Below are 21,584 nucleotides of genomic sequence, written 5' to 3' on the forward strand. Positions count from 1 at the left end.
ACAATCGACGTGTGCGAGAACTTTCTTAACTTCGGCGATCCTTTGTGATAGTGACAAATTATGTGCTCTTTTTTTGTTGATTTTTGTGAGAGTGATACTTTACTGCTAAGCGCGCGAGAACTTTTCTCACTTTGATTAATTACAATGTACGATGCCGAGGAGAAGACGACCTGACTTAGGTCGTCGCAGACAATCAAGTGTGCGAAGAGCTACCTCTCGTGCTAACCGCATTGATGACCAGAGAGAGACAGATCAAGGAAATAGTCGTATTGCTATGTCATAATTGTGTTCTTTAGAGAGTGACAATGAAGTAGATAGACTTAGAATACAACGAATTCGTGCACATCAAACACAACAACAGCGAGCACGACATAATGAAATTGAGAGATTCCGCAGACACAGTGCTCCTGTGATCCTGGAACGAGCTACATTCCACTATGATGCGGCAATAGATTATTGTGCCGACAAATCAGTAACAATTGGGGAAATGACAATAATTTCTAAATATTGCAAGGCGATAAAATACAGTGGTGAATCTACTGGATTATGTTGTGGTGAAGGCAAAGTAAAATTGCCACAATTGGTACCACCACCAGATCCTTTACGTTCTTTAGTTTCTGGGATTGGAAGTGATTCTAAGCACTTCTTGGCTAACATTCAGAAATATAACAGTCGTTTCCAGATGACATCATTTGGCGCTACACATATTATATAGGACAATTTCATGCCCACTTTCCCACAGTTGACCCAAAATTGCATGCAGTAGTTGCCAAACACATGATACATGGACCTTGCGGAGTTTTTAACTACAATTCACCTTGTATGGTTGATGGCAAGTGTTCCAAGCGATACCCAAGAAAACTGAATGCTGAAACCATAACGGAAAATGATGTACTGTATCGTCGGCGATCAGTAGGTGAAGGTAAGAGGATAGAATGTTGATGTAGACAATCGTTGGATCGTACTCGCCAATATTATTCAAAGCTTTTGAGACTCACATCAATGTGGAATATTGTCACTCTGTGAAGTCGATAAAGTACATATGTAAATATGTTAACAAAGGTAGCGATATGGCAGTTTTCGCTGTAACCAATGCAAATGACGAAATATCACAGTACCAGATGAGTCGCTATGTAAATATCTTTTCATTTGCGATCCATGAAAGACACCCTACAGTAGTCCACTTAGAAAATGGTCAGAAGGAAAAAAGTCAAGCAATCGATATTGTCGAGGATCTCAATCCGACCATTCAGAGTTTTCTTCCGGGACAGTTGGTTTCCTTCAAATCAGTCGACACCGTTATGAACCAGGACGACGTAGTGAACTATCCCACGCAGTTTTTAAATTCAGTGGAATTGCTTGGATAACCACCTCACAATTTGAAGTTAAAACTAGGATCAGTTGTCATCATGCTGCGTAACAGCACTGAGGCAACAATCGTAAAGGGAAAATATAAAGGAGAGGATATATTGATCCCGTGTATACTCGTGATTCCAACGGATTTACCATTCGAATTTGAACGTTTACAATTTCCAGTACGCCTGGCCTTTGTGATAACCATAAATAAATCTCAAGGTCAGTCGTTGGAAGTTTGCGGAATCAACTTGGAGTTTCCCTGTTTCGCGCATGGACACTTATAGGTCGCGTGTTCGCTCGTCGGAAAACTGCCATCTGTGTTTAATTAAGCACCACAAAAAACAAAAAATACAGTTAGTCAGAAAGCTTTAAATTGATTAACAAACTGTATCATAACTGTGTGTGTGTCTGTAAATATCTAATTGAAACCTTCTATTCCAGTATTTCAGGAAAACTCTGTTTTTTAAGTATGAAACATCATGTGTAATTAATCGAAAATAATAATAAAAATTCATTTATACCGAGTATTTTTTTATTAATTACGGATTATTATTAAATCTGCCGTGTTAGCCAGTCTATAATATAAAAATAAAAGTGCCCACTTTACATTTTAATATTTTTGATGAATTTCTAGTTTGGAAAACACATGGTTAAGGAATACATTGAAAATAATTCTTCCATAAGCGGTGGGTGTAGTGAAAGAGGTTTTAGAGACAGTGTGTCATTATATCTCAAGTAATTGTAAATATTATTGAGATATCTGTAAACTTTGTTAAAATTCGTTCCAATTCCAAGTTTTAGTGATAAAAAAAACTTTAGTGGCATTCCTCAATTTGTTTCTAAATAATGAGTACAATTTCTCAAATCAACAAATCCATTCTGTGTGTATAAATAAAAAAATTAGTCATTAAACGACATAATGATTTATATATTATATCAATTTAGCTACCTATTGATTAAATGGTTTAATATTGTCGGCGAAGCAGTAAGAGCAAACTAATTTCATTAGTAAATTAACCTGAACACAATTAAAACGAAATTTATGCTGGCGAAATTCTCATCGACTTGCTAACACCTTGATAAAATAGACAAATTTCCCCTAATATTGAGATAATGGAGACTTGGATCCCGTGGATCGCAAATTCTATATTATTTTTCGCGGGTTTGTTCCCGAAAATAAGGGTGCTTAGATGTTGACATTTGTTTGATATATGGAATAACATAATATATTTAAATTCCCTTAGCTAGTAATGTCGTAATTTGGACTGGTTTTGTGGCTGGATAGGGTAAATGAAATGTAGATAGTCTGAAGATGATAATTAAACTATAATTAGAATCCTAGACGTCGTAATTAATTTTCTAGCTCATTAATGAATAGAGGATATCGAATTTTCAGTCTAAATTAAACTCTCGATACGTGTTATATATAAAAGTGTTTATATTATGTCTTGATATAATCTATATATTAAAAAGCTTGCCTTGTTATGTTGGAAATAACCGAAAAAATATCGATACTTTTTTAATATCGATATTTTTTTCGGTGGCCAACACCTCTAATATATCGGCTTTTATTTTCTTAAAGAATATCGATAAATCAGAGATCACTAAAAAATATAGATAGCTCTTCGAAACAGAATTCGATACTTTACTTAAAATACATAATGCCATCATATCGATATTTTTACTCACCAAAACTACGAATGGAGGGGGAATCTGAACTTCTCTGAAGTTCGATAATCTATTTTAAAATTATCGATATTTTTCAAACATAACATTGAAAAATGTTGGCCAACATATATCGTCTTCGATATTTATTAAAAAATATCGATATATCGGAGATCACTAAAAATAACGCTAGTTCTTCGAAAAAAAGTTCGATACTTTACTTCTTCAAATACTCTATGTTTTAATATCGATTATTTTCTTCAACAATATCAGAACGGAGGGAGAAATCTGAAATTCTCTGAATTCGATACTCTATTATACCATTCAATACTACTCAACATTTTATACAACTCTAATATTTTATGAAAACATGAAGTTTTAATATCGATATATTTTTAAAAACATATTAACAACACGGGAGGGGGGGGGGGATGATATGATTCTGAAATTAAAACTATAGATATTTTTCGGAAAATATTGGTCAACAAAAATATCAGTGTATCGATATTAAAAAAAATCGGCTTAAATTAATATACCGAGTTCGATATTTCTGAAAAAACATCGCTATATCGAATATTATTAAAAAATATCGATATTTCTTCGAGAAAAATTTCTACTAATCTACTTCAAACACCCTATGTTGTCATATTAATATTTTTCTTCAACAAAACTGGGAATACTCTATTTGAAAACTATCGGTATTTTATACTGTCGATATAACTCCATATCGATATTTTTCACCATCCCTAGTACATAATTTTTTTGATAAGTTTTTGTATACCAACCTGTGAAAATGACGGGCTCTTGCGGTATAATGGATATCTTTGACCTCATGCTCTTCAAGGGTATGTCTCTAGTACAAAATCCGTCTATGAGTATCTTTCCTTCGACATGGGCTAACCGGAACAGCGCCGAAATAATTGAAGATTTTCCAGCCCCAGTCCTGCCGACAATTCCCACTTTCTCTCTGGGTTTAATTTTAAACGTTAAATTGTTTAGCACGTAGGGCTCGTTTGTAGCGTATCTGAAATTAAAAATAAAACTTTACTGTCACGGAGATGAAAATATAAAACAATCGCAAGGACGAGGCATTAGTGTCGAATTCGAAACTTGCCCGGTCCCATTGTTCGAATCTCGCTTCTTTTGCCCTGTTTTTTACCGGAAAGACGCTCGGCGTTGTTTTGTTTATTCAATAAATCATGACCTCATTGATTTCTTTTATTCCTGAGTTAAATAACGGAAAGTTAGATTCAGAAAGGGACGGAAAGTTTCACATTTGTTATTTAAATTCGGACTTTACGAAGCAATACGATGAAGATCTTTTTCTCTAGAAGTTACTACTAAAGTACAAGGTACATGACGATCATGTAACGCTCCAAAAATTTCGAATATACAAAATTTCCTAAATCTGAAAAACTTTCTATATTATTAATTTATAAAGGAATGTTCATCACTAGTCACTAATTTTTTCCTGATTCATAGCACATCAAAACTATAGCACACCATATATTGTTCATCGTAATAGGTCAATTAAAAAGTCCCCAGCCTACCATAATAAAACACATTTATTTATTTAAATTTATTTTTAAAATTATCGATATTTTCATTTTGTGGATGTTTTAAATGTTTTCGTCGGTAACAACCTCTTTTGGGCGTCCATTGCGTTCACCGTCTTTGGTGCTCATTTCACCACGTCTAAACTTAGCATACCAATCCTTGATGGTTGATTTTCCTGGGGTAATGTCCGGAAACTCGGCATCAAGACAAGTTTTTGCTTCAACTGCATTTTACCCTTCAAAAAGTAATATTTTTTAACACGCGAAATTCCTTTTTATCCATTTTTTTTTCACAATTACAAACGTTGTTTCACTCAAAATGCTATAATTCACAATCAATCACAAGCTATCAAATTTATACACGTTTTATTACTTTTGAGGGTTAGGGCTATCTAAAAAACATATGAATTTAATTCTAGTAGTGCCATCTATGTGTCAGGTCGGGGACTTTTCATTTGACCTGTTAAGTATACAATATCCCCCTCTATATAATATTTACATGAATATCATGACAAATTGTCTTTAACTGGAGAATCTAAAAGCTAAACATTTTATTTGATTTCAGAGGTGTAATGAAAAATGTCTAGTTTGCTAAAGTTTTGTCGCGCCTTAGGTTACTAAGGTTTCGGAAATGTTGATGATAAAGGTCTCATAGGTCGACTACCACATTTCGTAGAATATGCATTGAGATAGATTTTCGATATGAATGTTAACACATACTTCGTGAGAGTTAGGAATGATTTTGTTAAATTCTTATAAGAATATTACTTCTATAAAAGATTTTTGCCAATATTTGTTAAGTAAACGACGCAACTATAAAGACTTATATGCAGACAATAGTTGGAAAATGTTATAACACTAACACATATGTGCAAAACTGCTTTTGTGCTCCTATAAGGAAAAGTAAAATTAAGACGCGAAGAAGGCAGATATGATGAGAAATGCCACTATGATATTTACCGTAAATAAACTGATTTGAGTTCAAGTAATCCATGTTCGGGCCAAGATTTTGGTGGCTCCTCTTCCGCGCTTTTTTCTTCTTGTTCGATCTGGGTATACTCGACGACCCTCTCTACCGACGTCATGTTGTTCTCCAGCTCGCTCCACTGACGCATACCCCATTGGAACATTCCCGTTAAACTCATCGCTTGTGTGATGGCCAGTCCAACATTGCCTCCATAAGTTTCTAAAATTAACATATACAGTTTAACAGGCATATTGTTTAGTTTCAATTGTATGGAAACCGTACAAAATTGGCCACAATAATTATTTTTCAAATCTCAATCCATTGAAAAATATACAGGGTTTTCCAGAAGGAAAATTAATTTTGAAAGTTGGTAGAAAAACATTAAATATACTTATAATCTGGGAAAATCACACAGAACATTGGGACAGAAAATGTTCGTATGAAATTAGTATAATAAAAAAATTAATTTCTTTTAACTAAGAATAGATAATTAAAAAATAATTCCCTGTATACTAAATGCTATTTTTACAATTTCTGTAGTATTTTAAGAGTTGTGTGCTGAAGAATTATTATTGAAAAAATGCTGGGAAAAGATACAACAAAAAACAAATGGGTTCAACGACATACCCGGTGACTGGATTTTATTACCGCTGAAAAATATATTCCAAACGAAATACGAAGAAAGGAAAGAAACGTACATATGAGAAAAGTAATTTGCACCAGCCATTTATATATGGTTGAAGCTAAAGTTTTTTCGAGCTCTCAGAACACCATCAACTGTAAAAGTTTTTTAAATGGACTGATATATAATACACCAGTGATATTTTAAATTTCATAATACAATAGTTTTTTTTGGTATAGTTGAATATGATTTATTTGGCTGGAAAGAATATAATTTCATTATTGTGTAAACAGCACTTGGAAACATTTTCATAACTGTTTATTTTTGATATTTTACAAAGAGTGTCTCGGAATGAATGTATGTTTTTTATTTTTCTTAACACTGAAGGGAGTAATTGAAAAGTTCGGGATGTTGTGATGTTGGTGTTGGTTAATGTTCAAGGAATATCAATTTGACATTGCAGAAAAAATCAAATTTCAAAATTTTTCTACATTTAGTAAAATTATCTAGTAATCATTTTAATATGTCACTGTTTGGTGAGAATTTTGAATTGAATGTATCATTGAGTCATATTTTTTCGTGGATGAGGCTGGTTCATTAGTGAATGTCACTATATGCTGACATGTGACATGATTGCTGCATGTTGCCATTGAAAATCACTCGGTTTCTTTTTATGGTGTTATTTAAGTCCAATATTCATGTTAACAAACCTAACACCACCTGTATATTGATGGAAGTGATTTATACAACATGGACAAAGTCGTAGATTGATATTATTTGATTCAAATCTTTAGTAAATTTTAATAAAATACCAATAATCAATAAATTTATTATATTCGTATGATATATAACAAATATGTATACATATTTTACCATAGCTCATGATTTTGTATTGATGGGATGATGATGATGATGGTTAGTTGGCCATATTTCATATAATGTTAAATTGGTGCCATTGAATCAATCACTAGGATAATATAGAAGTCGAGTAATATTCAATTTCTTGTGGTCTAAGTTAGATAATATTCTTCTCGAACACATGTTGTTCTAAACATAATCTAATAAATTGAAAACCTCTGAAATTAAGATTATTTAGACATATTGATGGAACTATGGGAAAAAAGCACTGTAAAATCTTGCATATAATTGACTGGTGAGGGAGTATTTTTGGTGTTAAGATAACAACCTAAAAGATGGTTTAAAGTCGCATTTCTCTAGCACTACTTATTAAATGAAGCCATACGGCAGCGCGTTTGAAAGACAACAGTCATTTTACAATTATTCTACTTGGAATATGGCAGTTTCAGAAGATAGTTTTGGTCATGTTTTGTGTGTTTTTTGGAATAGTGTAAAGTGAAACACACCGCAGGATTAGCTTTCTTACTTTAGTTCTGGAAATGTCAATGATAAAGGTGAACCACTCGATTAATCGATGAAAAAGTCGATAACATTTGCAAATATAATGAGGTAGGCCAACATGTTTCATGTCCTGAGATAGTTATGGTACTAAACATTAACCACAAAATAGATTGAAACCATTTACACAAGACTGGATACTAAAAGAAGCTCGGTATTTATGGAACTAAATCGACCTATTTTTGACATTAATATACGAAAAATATCGATCGTCAAAGCCTAGAGAAGCTTCACACATGGTTGCTCACTGATGCCAAGGAAGGTGATTTTAAAGGTGATGCTACAAACTCTTTGACCGATCTGTTGTTTGCTGATAGCGCTACATCTGCTGATACATATGTTGAGACTTCTAGCGTTCTTCATAATGAGGCTCGCACCGAAGAGCCATATCGCTTGAGTGTTAATGAAAAAAGTATGACTGCCATTTTAAGCTTCGAATTTAGTCAGTAATGGAGGAGAAAAAAGTGGGATGTATAGCTAATGTTATAAGCAAAATCGGCTAAACTACAGGAATTATTTTGTATCCTTAGGATGATGCATGGGGAAAAGAAGAAGCATTACAATAAAGGCCAAAATCCGCTATTTCCCATCACCATTATCTTACCGATCCTTCTGCATTGCTCCGAGATTTGAACACCTTCATAGTCTGACATCAGATAGTTCAAACTATTGGATATGAACCACACCAACACCAGAGTATTGGTCGAGAATTGTGATGATGATGATGATTTTAGAACAGTTGTTAAGGAGATAAGAGAGATAATATTATATATCTGCCATGTGGTGCTTTTGTAATATCTGCATTTTTATAAATTTATGGCGGTGTTTTGGGTATCTCTGTCAGATTGTCGATCGGTATTTGATCATGTTTTGTTGTCGCTACCTGGCCTCTGGCTTATTTGGGATACGGAAAAATAGGGCGACAATTCGCGAGTCAAGGTCGAGAAATCTAGATATAAAGACCCATTTTATAGATCGCCTTGGTTCACTTAAATTGTAATTAATAGTGCCATTAAAGTAAGTAGTGCAAAGTAAAAGTATTTCATTCATTCGTAAGAGAATATAGCTGATATCGTCAGGTGTGAACAACCAGGGAAAAAAGTCAATCAGCAAATAAAAGGGCCCTAACGGTAGTTAGCTACGAGAATTTATATATATATATATATATATATATATATATATATATATATATATATATATATATATATGTGTGTGTGTATAACTACATATCTATATAATATTATTTACAGTTATAAACAATGAGCATAAATGGTACTTACCATTTCCCATAAAGAAGAAACTTAACGTGACTAGAGCGGCGTAAATTATACAGTGAAAATCCAACCAGAAACCGAACGTCTGGTTACAGCACAGGAACATGTAAAAAGCCGAACTGTGCACGTCCTGAAAGTTATCGAACTCTTCCCGTAAGATGTCCTGGGCACCGAAAGCTCTTATAGTCGTCAGTCCTTGCAACGAAGCATTGATATGAGAAAAAACGGGACTTTTCGCTGGAATAGAAAAAATATAGTTTCGGATAGGTCTCGAGCACGTTTCCCTGTTTCTAATTACTTGTGGCCTCTATTCTCTTAATGTTTCTGCTCGTCCTTAAAAATACGGTCCTGTAGAAATAGAATAGGGAGGCGATGACACAGGTCGGGATCAAAATCCATGGATCCACCGACGCGATGACAATGTTAACCGCCAGAACATTGAGTGCTATCTGAAAATAAACGTAGTATTTTTACAAAATGTCTTATTATAATCAAAAATATTATATACAGCAGTCGCTCGTTAATGTAAACTTATTCATACCAAGCGTAGCTCACATTATCGAAAAGCTTGCATTAACGAAAGTGATTTAATTAATAAAGGTTGTTCTAAAAGAGCATATATATATATAACAAAAATAAAAACTGAAGATAAAATATTTTTAACGAAAAAATTGAACTCACTAAAAATGAATAAAAAATGAAAATGAAATAAGGAACTCACTAAAAATTAAAAAATAATCAAACTTAGATTTTGAGCACAAAAAAAACCTTTTAAATTAAAATACGTACATAATAATCGTTGTAATAACTAAATAAAAAGAAACAAAAACCTCATTCAACTTATCTAATACACGTATTTTGTATTCTACTATATACACACAATTTAGCTTAATACCTACTTAAACCTATTTATAAATTTACAATATAATTTTAACTACTACCACATATTTTATTTTTATGTTTCATTTCAGCAAATTGAATCATTACATTTTTCGATGATAATTTTTTGGTATTCTGGTCTTAAGTCAATGTCAGTCTTCTGTAAATGGTTCGAAACTGTATTATGATCAATATTTACTTCAGTAGACATTTTGTCACATGAAGATATTAGTCTACTTCGATATTTTAAAGTAATAAAAAGTAGAAAGTAAAAAGTACATATATATATATGTATTTGTAATAACTAAATAAAAATAAACAAAAACCTCATTCAACTTATCTAATACACGTATTTTATATTATACTATATACACACAATTTAGCTTAATACCTACTTAAACCTATTTATAAATTTACAATATAATTTTAACTACTACCACATATTTTATTTTTATGTTTCATTTCAGCAAATTGAATCATTACATTTTTCGACGATAATTTTTTGGTATTCTGGTCTTAAGTCAATGTCTTCTGTAAATGGTTCGAAACTGTATTATAATCAATATTTACGTAGATATTTTGTCACATGAAGATATCAGTCCACTTCGATATTTTAAAGAATTTCTATCCACCTTTTCATGATTTTCTGGCATGTAAATTTTTAAAGTACAATAACCTTTGACTAAGTATTTACTCAATCATTTGATTGACATTACTTTTATATCTAGAATATTATAAGGATTATTATGATTCAAGTACTATAGAATTTGCATGAGTATTACTAGAGATATATAACTTTAATGTATTCTAGTCGGAAAACCCGAAATTACATTTTCTTCTATCTATATTAATTACTATACTGGACTTAATAATTATGTACAATAATGAATTAAATAATGTACTAACCTGTATTGTATCAATAAGTACATAAGGTAGCTTCTCATCGATGGTACCCATATCCTTGGAGAATCGGTTTAATATCCTGCCCGCACAGTTGGTGTTGAAGAATCTCATTGTTGCATTTATCACTCTAAAGTAAATCATGATTAAGCACATTATCATCGCCATCAGTTACCTCTCTCTTACCTCGAGAACATAAGATTGTGCATTTTTACTGATGCCGACATGCAGTATTGATAGAAAGTCACTGATCTAACAATCGTGAAGAATATCACGCAGCCCACGATGCTAGAATAAATGTAGAAGCAGATGTTGGTGGTGAAGAACATGTCTATTCGGCTTCGTTCGTTGTTAATGCCGCTGGTGATGACTTTGTTGTAGTTCTCCTCTAGGTAAACGTCATCTGAGTACGATTTGTATAGGGGATCATTCTGTAGGCTCTTCTCGGAACGTGATTGTTCAAGATTCACCCTGAAAATAGATATGCAGGTAGTTTATATTATGATAGTGAGTGAGCAAAGTGATATAAAAGGTCTGTGATTTTCTATTTCGTGGTTCCTTGAATTCTTCCTAGTAATTGTACTGAGTTTATGTGAGTTACTTTTTCTTAATTTTTTTTAACATTTCTGTTTGTATAATGACAAAACTCACTCAGATTTATCCACTGAAACATCAGTTCCAAGAGTATATTAGTTTTGAACGGGTGCGATAAGTCTATTTATCTTTGAAAATAAAACAGTTATTTTGATAATTAATTGATGTTATTAATTTATAGTGATACAGTTATAGTGATCTCACATAATATAATTTTATAGAAAAATAGTAATAAATAATTGGATGGGTTATAGTTAGATAGTTATATTAAAAACGGCTATGATGAGAAAAAAGTTTGCTCAGCTATATTATTGGTCGTAGCGCAAGTACTTGATAAAGTTTATCTACACTTAGCTAGGACGTTTAGAGTTAAATAAGAAGGAGCTTACTCAAAAATGAAAGTTTGCCTCTATAAGGCCTCTATTTACCTAAATATGTTACTATACTTCTATTTTCTGGTGAAGCTGCTATTGAAGAAACAATCAGAAAACTGCAGGACAAGAGTAAATCGGTGCTTATTGAATTCATCTACAAATCAACTGTTCATAGACCAATAAATATGAATAATACTGTTATCCCATACAGTAACTTCCCATATATTTGAATAAAATTTAGACACTTATCAAAATGTAGGCTCAAATTATGGATCTTGAAACATGTCTTCAGTTTTTGTCATTCGCAATATTCAACAAAAAAAGCTCGCTTGTTTATATCGATGCCTGGATGCTAATAGTAATCTCTTCCAATATAAACATAATATAAAACTAAATACAAAGAATGAAAACAGTAAATAAAAAACCGGAAAGAGATGTTTATTTGATTTAAAACTATATATTCATCAATCTTCATTATGTATTTTTATTAGCGTTGGAAAGTATCGACTGAAATTGACTATCGACTATTTAGTAGTTGATTGCGTTTTACTATCGACTATTCCAGTCGCTATTTTTGGTTCTACTAGTTTCATTCGAGTGATTTTTAACTTTCTGGCTCTGTTGTCCTAGCCGCTGGACAAAAATGTATCCATAGATTTATATATAATATATATACATATATATATATATATATATATATATATATATATATTTACTTTATTAACTATTTTACTATTTTACTTTATTTAAAAAAGCTCTAGTAGTTATTGTGCGATCATTTTTGATTATGTTATTGATTTTTTTTCCTATGATTAGGTATATGTTTAATTTTTAGTTAGTATTTATGGTTATTGTACATCTTTAGATTTTGTTTAAGTTCTATTGTATTGTCTATATTTATTATAGTATATTATTTAAAAATAGGAATTCATATGTTAAAATACGATAAAAGATTTATTGGGTATTATTCCATTCCATCGAAAATTTCCATTCCTTTTTACAGATCCACAGATCATTCAAATAAAAAAATAATTCTGCTTTACAATGAAATTATTAATTGCATGTTAATACAATTCACTAATTATGATTTTCAGTAGCTAGTTTCTTGATTATCGACTGTTTCGACTGTTTTTAGTCGGTAATTCCCAACGCTAGATTTTATCATTAGGATTGGTCTTGTAACTTTATCACTTGTATCTGTAGCTACAAAACATGCACAACAAAATATAGAGTAACCAAATCTCGTAATAATGTCGTCTAAAACTAGGTATAAACAGACGACGCAAATAACGTCCCTCGGTTTCCGGGTTTTCCGTCTTTTCGCCTGTTTTTTTTTGTTGGGCATCTCAGGAAAAATACATTTCACACCCATTTATAATAAAATCTAGACAGACTTTATTTCGACGGATGTCGTTGGACTCATTTGTAAATTTTTTTTTGCTTCTCCCGCGGCGCTTGGAGATTCGTAAAAACTGCCAAAATAATGTTTCCCTTTTTTTTCGTTGTTATCTTTAAAATTAAATAACGCAAAAGAGCAAAGTCGTTTTTTTTTGGTGAATGCTTTTAAATTATGACACGTTATTAAATGTAGTTCTTACCAGAGCAAAAAGTTATTGTACTATGTTGTTAAAAAGATGACTTCATTACATTTATAGTTTTTTTTTCAATTTTTTATGGGTATCATTGATTTAGAGCTTGTAATTAGGTGATGTGTATAATATTTTAGCTAAAATTATTTATTTGAAAGTTCTGTAGATACAAGGGGTGCAAATATATATAAAATAATCTGATGTGACTAATTAACTCTAAGACAACCAAGATAACCAATGATATTAGGTTTATGCAGGCAAAGCAGTATCTCATATCGTGTGTAGATCTTTAAATTTATCTCAAAATTTACTGAACAGTTTAGTATAATGAAGTATTTCTGTTTAGGAGAAACTCATATTGTAAAATACACACATTTGTTTAACACATACCAGAACTTGATGAAATAATCGGCGGAACTTGACACTATCTGTGTGATGACGAAAAGGAACAATACAAAAATGGTACAGCACCATCCGCCTGTGGCTTTGAAGTATGCTTTGTAGACCTTAGCTGCAATGGATCCGGTTTCTCTCGTTTCTTTGATCGTTGATGGCTCATCCTCAGACTGATCGCATAAATATCCCGATTTATTGCCTGAAATGGTTAATTGTTAATTTAAATTGAAAACGTCTCTTATTGAACATTGAACATTGAACTGTGAGTTCATGGAAAGGTTTACAACGGATGACATAGCGCTATTACCCGAAGTGTTCCTGACAATTTTTGATATTTTGACTGATGGATATTGGTTTTGATCTCTAACAGGTTCTTTTAAAAAATAGTGTTTAAAAGAAGGTTCACCAAAATGGGGCATTGAATCAGATGGAGGCAGAGAATGTATTTCAAATAGAAGAACGTGACTGACTGAACGTTAGACAATCATTATATCACCAATATTCAGTGCAACTGAGCTGAAATGGGGACATTGGAAGATGTTCGGTTGCTAGGATAGATGTTGATGGTACATACTCTTAGTTTCTGTTGTCATCCATTTCACTCTCATCTTTGTCTTTTCCTACCGATCTTTCATCTTCTTTAACTATACCTCAGTTTGTATTAAGTACAAATTAAAATCGATCAAAAAGAAGTATCTTTTCTAACATTGTTCTGTTTAGTGAAAATAATAAGTTCATAACCTTAGTTATTTTGGCTACCCCATAAGAAAAGGATAGTATTCAAAAGAGAACTCATGATAAATGACAAGGAAAGACAGCTAGAAGCATAGCAGTGATAAGAAAGTGAATAAGAAAGAAGAAGAAAAAGAGAAGAGAAACATTTATGTATTACTTTTGTAAAATTGTTTATAATATGGAAAGTTGTATTCCAAAAAAAGCCAAAATTATGGAAAAAAACATATAGCATTTTAAAACAAACAACCGATATATGATACAGATAACGAAATAATACTAGACATGTACTTACTCTGATTATCGGTATAATCATCGTTTTCTTCTGTGATTTCGTTTTTAAACAACTTCGAAAATTCACCATCGGAATTTCTGATCTCCTGGTATGTACCGCTAGCCGAAAATTTACCACCGTCCATCACATAGATCCTGTTCACTGTTTTTAGATATTGCAACTGATGTGTCACCAGCACCGTACACTTATTCCTCAAAAATCCTGTAAATAAATGGGAATCGGTTATGATTCTAATTAAAATTGGACGTTTAATTAGCGAGCAGTTCCGATCATTATCTAGCGAAGGAAAAATGTTCGCAATATCTATATCAGATTTTATTTAGATGACATTTTTAGAAATCTTCTTAAAATTACGATGGAAAGAGGGGAAAACAAATGGTTGCCAGGGAAAAAGTATTTTAAAACGGACAAGGATTAGATACGTTTAAAATACGGAGTTTTTTCGGGATTCGGGAGACAAGGAATTAGGATTAAGCGAAACACCGATATGGCGCCGTATTGGTGTTGATTTTAAGTAAAATGCGAATTTTATTTATTGTTGAGAATTGCAGATGTTGTTATTTTTGGGTTTTTAAAAAGTTTTAAAAGTCGAAGATACTTTTGATGCTGGTTTTCTTATATTTTTTAAACATATTTCGATTAATAGACATATCACAACAAAATCACTAGTTGGATTTTATTATGTTGTAATATTTCTTCTAATGCAGAAATAAATTATTACATTCAATAGAAACAAAAAGCCAGTTCGTGCAGGACAACGTCTGTTGGGTCCTCTAGAATAACAAGTCAATTGAAAATATCCCGGCCTACCATAGTAAAACACATATTTTTGGCAATTTTTTTTTATTTAGTATATTTCTCTTCAAGGGTGATACACTGATTATAGCGACCCTCCAACTTTTCGATACCATTTTATAGTATGATACGTCCCTTGCTTCAACATAGGCCTCAGTTTCTGCGATAACCTCTCCATTCGACAAAAATTTCTTCCCACCGGGCATTCTTTTGAAATCTAAGAACACGAAATAGTCGCTGGGGGCCAGATTTGGAGAATAGGGTGGATGAGGAAGCGATTCGAAGGCCAATTCATGTATTTTTGCCATCGTTTACACTGACTTGTGACACGGTGCATTGTCTTGGTGAAGCAGCACTTTCTTTATCTTCAAATGCTGTTGATGGTCCTTCCTTTTTCAAGGTAGTCAATGAAAATTATTCCATGTGCATCCCAAAATACAGACGCCATAACCTTACCAGCCGACCGTTGAGTTTTCCCATGCTTTGGAGCGGGTTCAACGTGTGCAGTCCACTCGGATGACTGTCTATTGGAGTTCGGAGTGAAATGATGGATCCATGTTTCATCCATTATCACATATCGACGCAAAAACTCAGGTTTAATACGCTTGATCATCTTCAAACATTGCTTCGAATCATCAACTCGTCGTTATTTTTGATCAAAAGTGAGCTCGCGCGGCACCCACTTTGCACGGAGCTTTCTCATACTCAAATATTCGTGAATGATATGACGTACACGTTCAGTTGATATCTTTAGAGTGTCTGCTATTTCATTCAATTTCAATTTACGGCCATTCAAAATCATTTTGAGGATTTTTTAATGTTTTCGTTGGTAACAAACTCTTTTGGGCATCCACCGCGTTCACCGTCTTCGCTGCTCATTTCACTACGTCTAAACTTAACATACCAATCCTTTATGGTTCATTTTCCTGGGGTAGTGTCCGGAAACTCGACATCAGGCCAAACTTTTGTTTCAACTGTATTTTTTCCCTTCAAAAGCAATATTAAGCAATAATAAGCACAACACGCGAAGTTCATTCTATCCATTTTTTCCACAATAATAAAAGTTGTTTCACTCAAAATTCATCATCATCTCAAAAATCACTCTAAATTATTTATGGAATGCCTTATACTTATTTCATTTAAGTTTTAGTCATAAAGGTTGTACATTAATAGTACAATGTAGATTTATTTTTTACGTATTAAAGTATATTTAAAATATATAAAGAGATAAAGAAGTTGGTACCTTTTCCTTCTAGATTATGGAAAAAATATTAATAAGTTAATTTTTAAAAGTGCAATACCCTTAAAAAATGTTAATAATTTAAAGAAGTCATTTTTATTACAGTTACAGTCAGAATATCAAAATGTATTAAATTTTTGTCATAAAACAAAAATGTTTTCTTTTAGGACGTGGAGACTATCTAAGAAGAGGACTGAGGAAGAAGTTCTGTATAATAGGTGTATAGTCATTTTTAATAATCTGTATTTCTATTTTTTTTTCCATTTATATTTGTAGAAAATGGCCTTCTGTAAGTTCTTCAATTATTATTTGCATAAATTATAGCCATTATTTTTGATCTTTCATGTTCTATTTCTTCGATATATTTTTTAAATATCTTTATCAAATAAAGATCTCTTGAATTAGAATATGATAGTTCTCCACACTTATAATTTTGACATATAGAAATATTAATGACTTTTTTCTTTCACCAAAACCATCTTCCATGGTATCTTGGTTACTTACAACTATACGGGTTAGTCGGAAGATACTCTCAACTTGATCTAAAATCAAAGAGGTTGATCTATAATACAATTATAAAGCCAATTTGGGCCTATGGGGTGCAAATATGGGGTTGCACTAAAAATTAGAATCAACTAGTCATACAACGCTGTCAAAACAAGGTTCTTCGATTGATTAGCAATGCCTATCCCTATGTAACCAACGACTAATTGCACAATGACCTGGAAATCAAATGGATTTGCAAAGTTATCCAAGATTTCGCTTTGAAACACGAAAGAAGCTCATAACACGAAGAAATCATACTAAAGTGAAAGCAATACAACTGCTGGACAGCCCGCAGGATGTCAGGAGATTGAAGCGAACAAAACCATACGAATTTATATAAAGTGTATACCTATATATAGCTAGTATTAGTGTAAACTATAGCTATAAGTTGTTATAATTTTATAATATTATCATTGATTATATACATATTAATGTATTTTCTCGCACTCCTCGTGCTTGTGAATTAATCCAAGTAAATAGGAAAACTAGTAATAAATTAATTGTAAATTAAGATTTTATCTAATCTTAATTTAAGCACCTGAAGAGTATTTAATAAAGATGTTATAAAAATATATAACAAAAGCTTTTGGGATTATCTTTAAATGGATTATAGTTTTTTTCAAAAAATATTATACTTAAGCTACTGTCGAATCTTTTCAAGTACCGTTTAGGCATTGAATCGAACGATTTAAAAAAAAGCAGCCAATGACGAAACAGGATAATAAATTTCAGCCAGTCACCTTAAAATCGCATTTTTTATTCGCAGTTATTTTTAGTAAACCCTTTTCTTCCATCGGTTCGGATTGATATTTTCGCTGGAGCGCCATTACGAAAATTGATGGTCGGGTTATCCATCAGTTTTCTCATTTGCGCCGGCTGATCAGATGCAAACGACTTTGGTGGCATTTGCGCTAGTTACAATTTAGTTAAGTTCCTTTATCGGAAGGAAAGACAAATAGAAACAAACGATTTCCATTTTCCAATATCGTCGTGACAATGACAACGATTGTTTTGACCGCTGTTCTTTCGTTCATTCGTTCCTTATTTGAGGATTTCGAATTGACAAAACGACAAAGAGCAGCATGAAAAGGTAAGTCATTAATGAAGTTATTTGTTTACAGGGTAGATATTGATTTGTTGGTTAAACCATTTCATAAAGGGTACTTTTTTCATGTAATTATCTCACAGCTTAATAGTCAAGTTTTATTTTAGTGTTATTAGTAAAAGTTTTCTTTTAATTGTTGTGGTGTCGGTGATGTTGATATGTATCTACTTAAAATAACAGTTTTTCATTTAGTATTATTGAGATATTCAGTTTATACAGAATGGGATGCTCAAAATTGTATTTTCGACTTCCTTCAATTTCTTTTGTTGTTTTGTTCACTTCATCTAACTTTTTTATAAATTATTGATGGTCTATCTTATGCCAGACTTATCAGCTTTGATTTTAATGATTAGACATTGCAGGACCGAAAAGGTTTAAGGATAATGAATTGCAAGACCCTCAAATCACCTTCAGAAATCCTAGTTAGACGTCAGTTGGCATCAGTAGATTGATTAGTGGATGATGCCTATGGTTGGATCATGAACGTTTAGTTTTTTTGTGGCGTATTTTATTTGGGGATGAAAAGTGCATCTACTGCAGTAGTACCAACGGCAAAAAGTCATGAGTTCCAATCATATCAAAATTGTTTTATTACTATATATTTATTAGATTCTCCTTCATTTATTATTTCATACTTGGTCATAATCCTTGTGATAGTTTTCAATAGTTTGATAGCATATATATATATATATATATATATATATATATATATATATAATATTATCTTTAAATATACATATATTTATTATTTTAATGAAGGTTGTATATTAAATATATTTCTGATCTTATAATGAAAATACTGTAATAATAATAAAGCTTTAGTAACATATCATTTTTAAATTAGTCCTTTTATTCTATTATGGGACAAACATGATTAACTTAATAGATTGTGGTTGAATTTCAGCCACAGGGCGATCACTAGCTATTCCAATAGTAAGCTTTCTTCATTTTCAGCCCAAATACTTTTCGGAAAGTTTAGGAGATGTGAAAGCGAGGTGAACGATTCTACTAGAACATTAAAGAGACAGATAAAAGATACTAAGGAAAATGTAGCACATTAATGATACCAGATTCTTATGGACGTTTCATAGTAACCTGTCAGATTCTTCCTACAAGAGAAACATTAAAAGGAGCAACCTCACTGGGAATTATAAAAGGTTTCAGTATGTGCTTGTGAACGTAAATTAGATGAAAACTCATTTACTGTTAATGGTTTGTGGAGAATATAATATTTTTAAGTCTATTCTCTTTTATTTTATCACAATATCTCATTTAACGTAGTTACCGACATTATCAAGAAGTATATCGGCCTGTAACAAAAATGAAGTCATTTTAGCATTCACGACATCTAAAAATTACGTTACGTCTAAAGATTACGTCACAAAAACTGTGCAATTAGGCAGAACGGTGGTCAGTAAAAATATGTTCTATTTATGTAATCAGAAAAATTAGGAACATCTATGGGATTAATCAATATATTCTGTTGATGTGTTGTAAAATGGGCTGTTTTCGACTCACCTACTATGCAATCTTCAAATAACTTCTTTCCAACTCTTGTATCGACAGCTGACAGTGGATCATCCAACAAGTATATATCCGCGTCCTTATACACCGCTCTGGCTAAATTAATCCTCGCCTTCTGACCACCGCTGAGCGTCACACCCCGATCACCAATCAAACTGCGATCGCCGAAAGGCAACAGCTCGAAATCACGGTCCAACGCGCACACTTTAATCACTTCCTCGTAACGGTTCTTGTCCCACGGCTGGCCAAAAAGAACGTTCTGCTTGATAGTCCCCGCGAATAACCAGGGCTCCTGGGAGGCATAGGAGATCTGACCGACCACGTCTTTAATGCCTTTGGTTATCGAAAGCTCCCTCATGATGACGTGAAGCAGTGATGTCTTACCGGACCCGACAGCGCCCACCACGGCCACCAGGTGACTCGGCCCGACATTGAAGTTGATGTTGGTCAGCGTGTTCTCGTTGAGGAAGCAGTTCCACCTTGCCGAAACGTCGTGAAGGAAGATCCCGACGGATTTCTTACTGGACGTGTTGAGTAACGGGGTGGAGGCATGGATGATCTTCTTCTGCGTCTGCTTGATCTGCGGCGGCTTCACCTCGTGGAACATCAGGAACGTTTCGATTCGCTTGACGGATACCAGGGTTTCGGCGAGATCGGAGACGCCTTGAGGGAAGTTGTTGGTCATGGCAGCTTTGATTATGTTGTAGAATGATTGAACCACGTAGACGAACTCCGCGTTGGGTCGATTCCCGGTCAGGGTGTAGGTGAGGATGCAGAGAAATATGGACGTTCTGGTAATGAATTTGCTGAATGATACGTGAAGGGCGCGGATGTAGGACGCTAGACGGACCTGCTTGATCTCCATCCTGAAAATTGACGATGGTTGGGTTGAGATCCGTCTTGCTGGGTGCCGGAACGAACTTACCTTCGGATATTTTCGACTATAGAGGAGAAATATTTTTCCCAGTTGTACATTTTGATTACTTGAATTCCGCATATGATTTCGCTCATGTTTCTAACTCTCTCATCTGTACGGACGGCAGTTCTGAGACGGTATTTTGAGGCTAGTTTCCCTAATATCACTGTAAAAGAGTTTAGTTTAATCTTAAAACCAATCAAATTAAAGAGATATGTTATATAACAGGTCAAGTGAAAAGTACCCGGCCTACTATAGTGAAACATATTTTTGGCCAAAATTAGTTTTTTTATTCAACATACTTCCATACATACACTACGCATTGATTATAACGACCTTCCAACTTCTCAATACAATTTTTGTAGTACGATTTGTTCTTTGCTTCAAAATAGGCCTCAGTTTCGGCGATCATATCTTCATTCGACGAAAATTTCTTCCCAGCGAGCATTATTTTGAGATCTGATAATAGGAAATGATCGCTGGGAGCCAGATCTGGAGAATACGGTGGATAAGGAAGCAATTCAAAGCCCAATTCATGGATTTTTGCCATCGTTTTCACTGACTTGTGACACGGTGCATTGTCTGGGTGAAGCAGCACTTTCGGCGATATCGTCCTTCAAACGGTCCAATAACGACATGTAATAGTCGCTGTTGATGGTCCTTCTTTTTCAAGGTAGTCAATGAAAATTATTCCATGCGCATGTATTTTGGATGTAGACACCATTTGGTAGTCTTGCCAGCCGACTGTTGCGTTTTCCCACGCTTTGGAGCGGGTTCATCGAGTGCAGTCCACTCGGATGACTCTCGATTGGACTTCGAAGTCAAATGATGGAACCCTGTGTC

At 33.2% G+C, this 21,584-nt stretch overlaps 1 protein-coding gene across 2 annotated transcripts in view; it reads right to left on the reverse strand.

The window, feature by feature from the left end:
* Positions 1 to 21,584, reverse strand: part of LOC143202196 (putative multidrug resistance-associated protein lethal(2)03659) — a 66,118-nt gene that overhangs the window by 14,352 nt on the left and 30,182 nt on the right. For both annotated transcript variants that reach the window (XM_076413514.1, XM_076413515.1), the window contains 10 exons: positions 20,751 to 20,907; positions 19,820 to 20,691; positions 14,616 to 14,816; positions 13,583 to 13,787; positions 10,822 to 11,106; positions 10,642 to 10,765; positions 9,155 to 9,305; positions 8,863 to 9,093; positions 5,538 to 5,763; positions 3,807 to 4,045 (listed from right to left, as the gene is read on the reverse strand). In XM_076413514.1, coding sequence (XP_076269629.1) covers positions 3,807 to 4,045; positions 5,538 to 5,763; positions 8,863 to 9,093; positions 9,155 to 9,305; positions 10,642 to 10,765; positions 10,822 to 11,106; positions 13,583 to 13,787; positions 14,616 to 14,816; positions 19,820 to 20,691; positions 20,751 to 20,907 — 2,691 coding nt within the window. The remainder of the gene's footprint in view (positions 1 to 3,806; positions 4,046 to 5,537; positions 5,764 to 8,862; positions 9,094 to 9,154; positions 9,306 to 10,641; positions 10,766 to 10,821; positions 11,107 to 13,582; positions 13,788 to 14,615; positions 14,817 to 19,819; positions 20,692 to 20,750; positions 20,908 to 21,584) is intronic.

This window comes from Rhynchophorus ferrugineus, unplaced genomic scaffold, assembly GCF_030347505.1.
Source record: "Rhynchophorus ferrugineus isolate W39M unplaced genomic scaffold, kcgeb_rfMv2 rfM9, whole genome shotgun sequence".
Lineage (NCBI taxonomy): Eukaryota > Metazoa > Arthropoda > Insecta > Coleoptera > Curculionidae > Rhynchophorus > Rhynchophorus ferrugineus.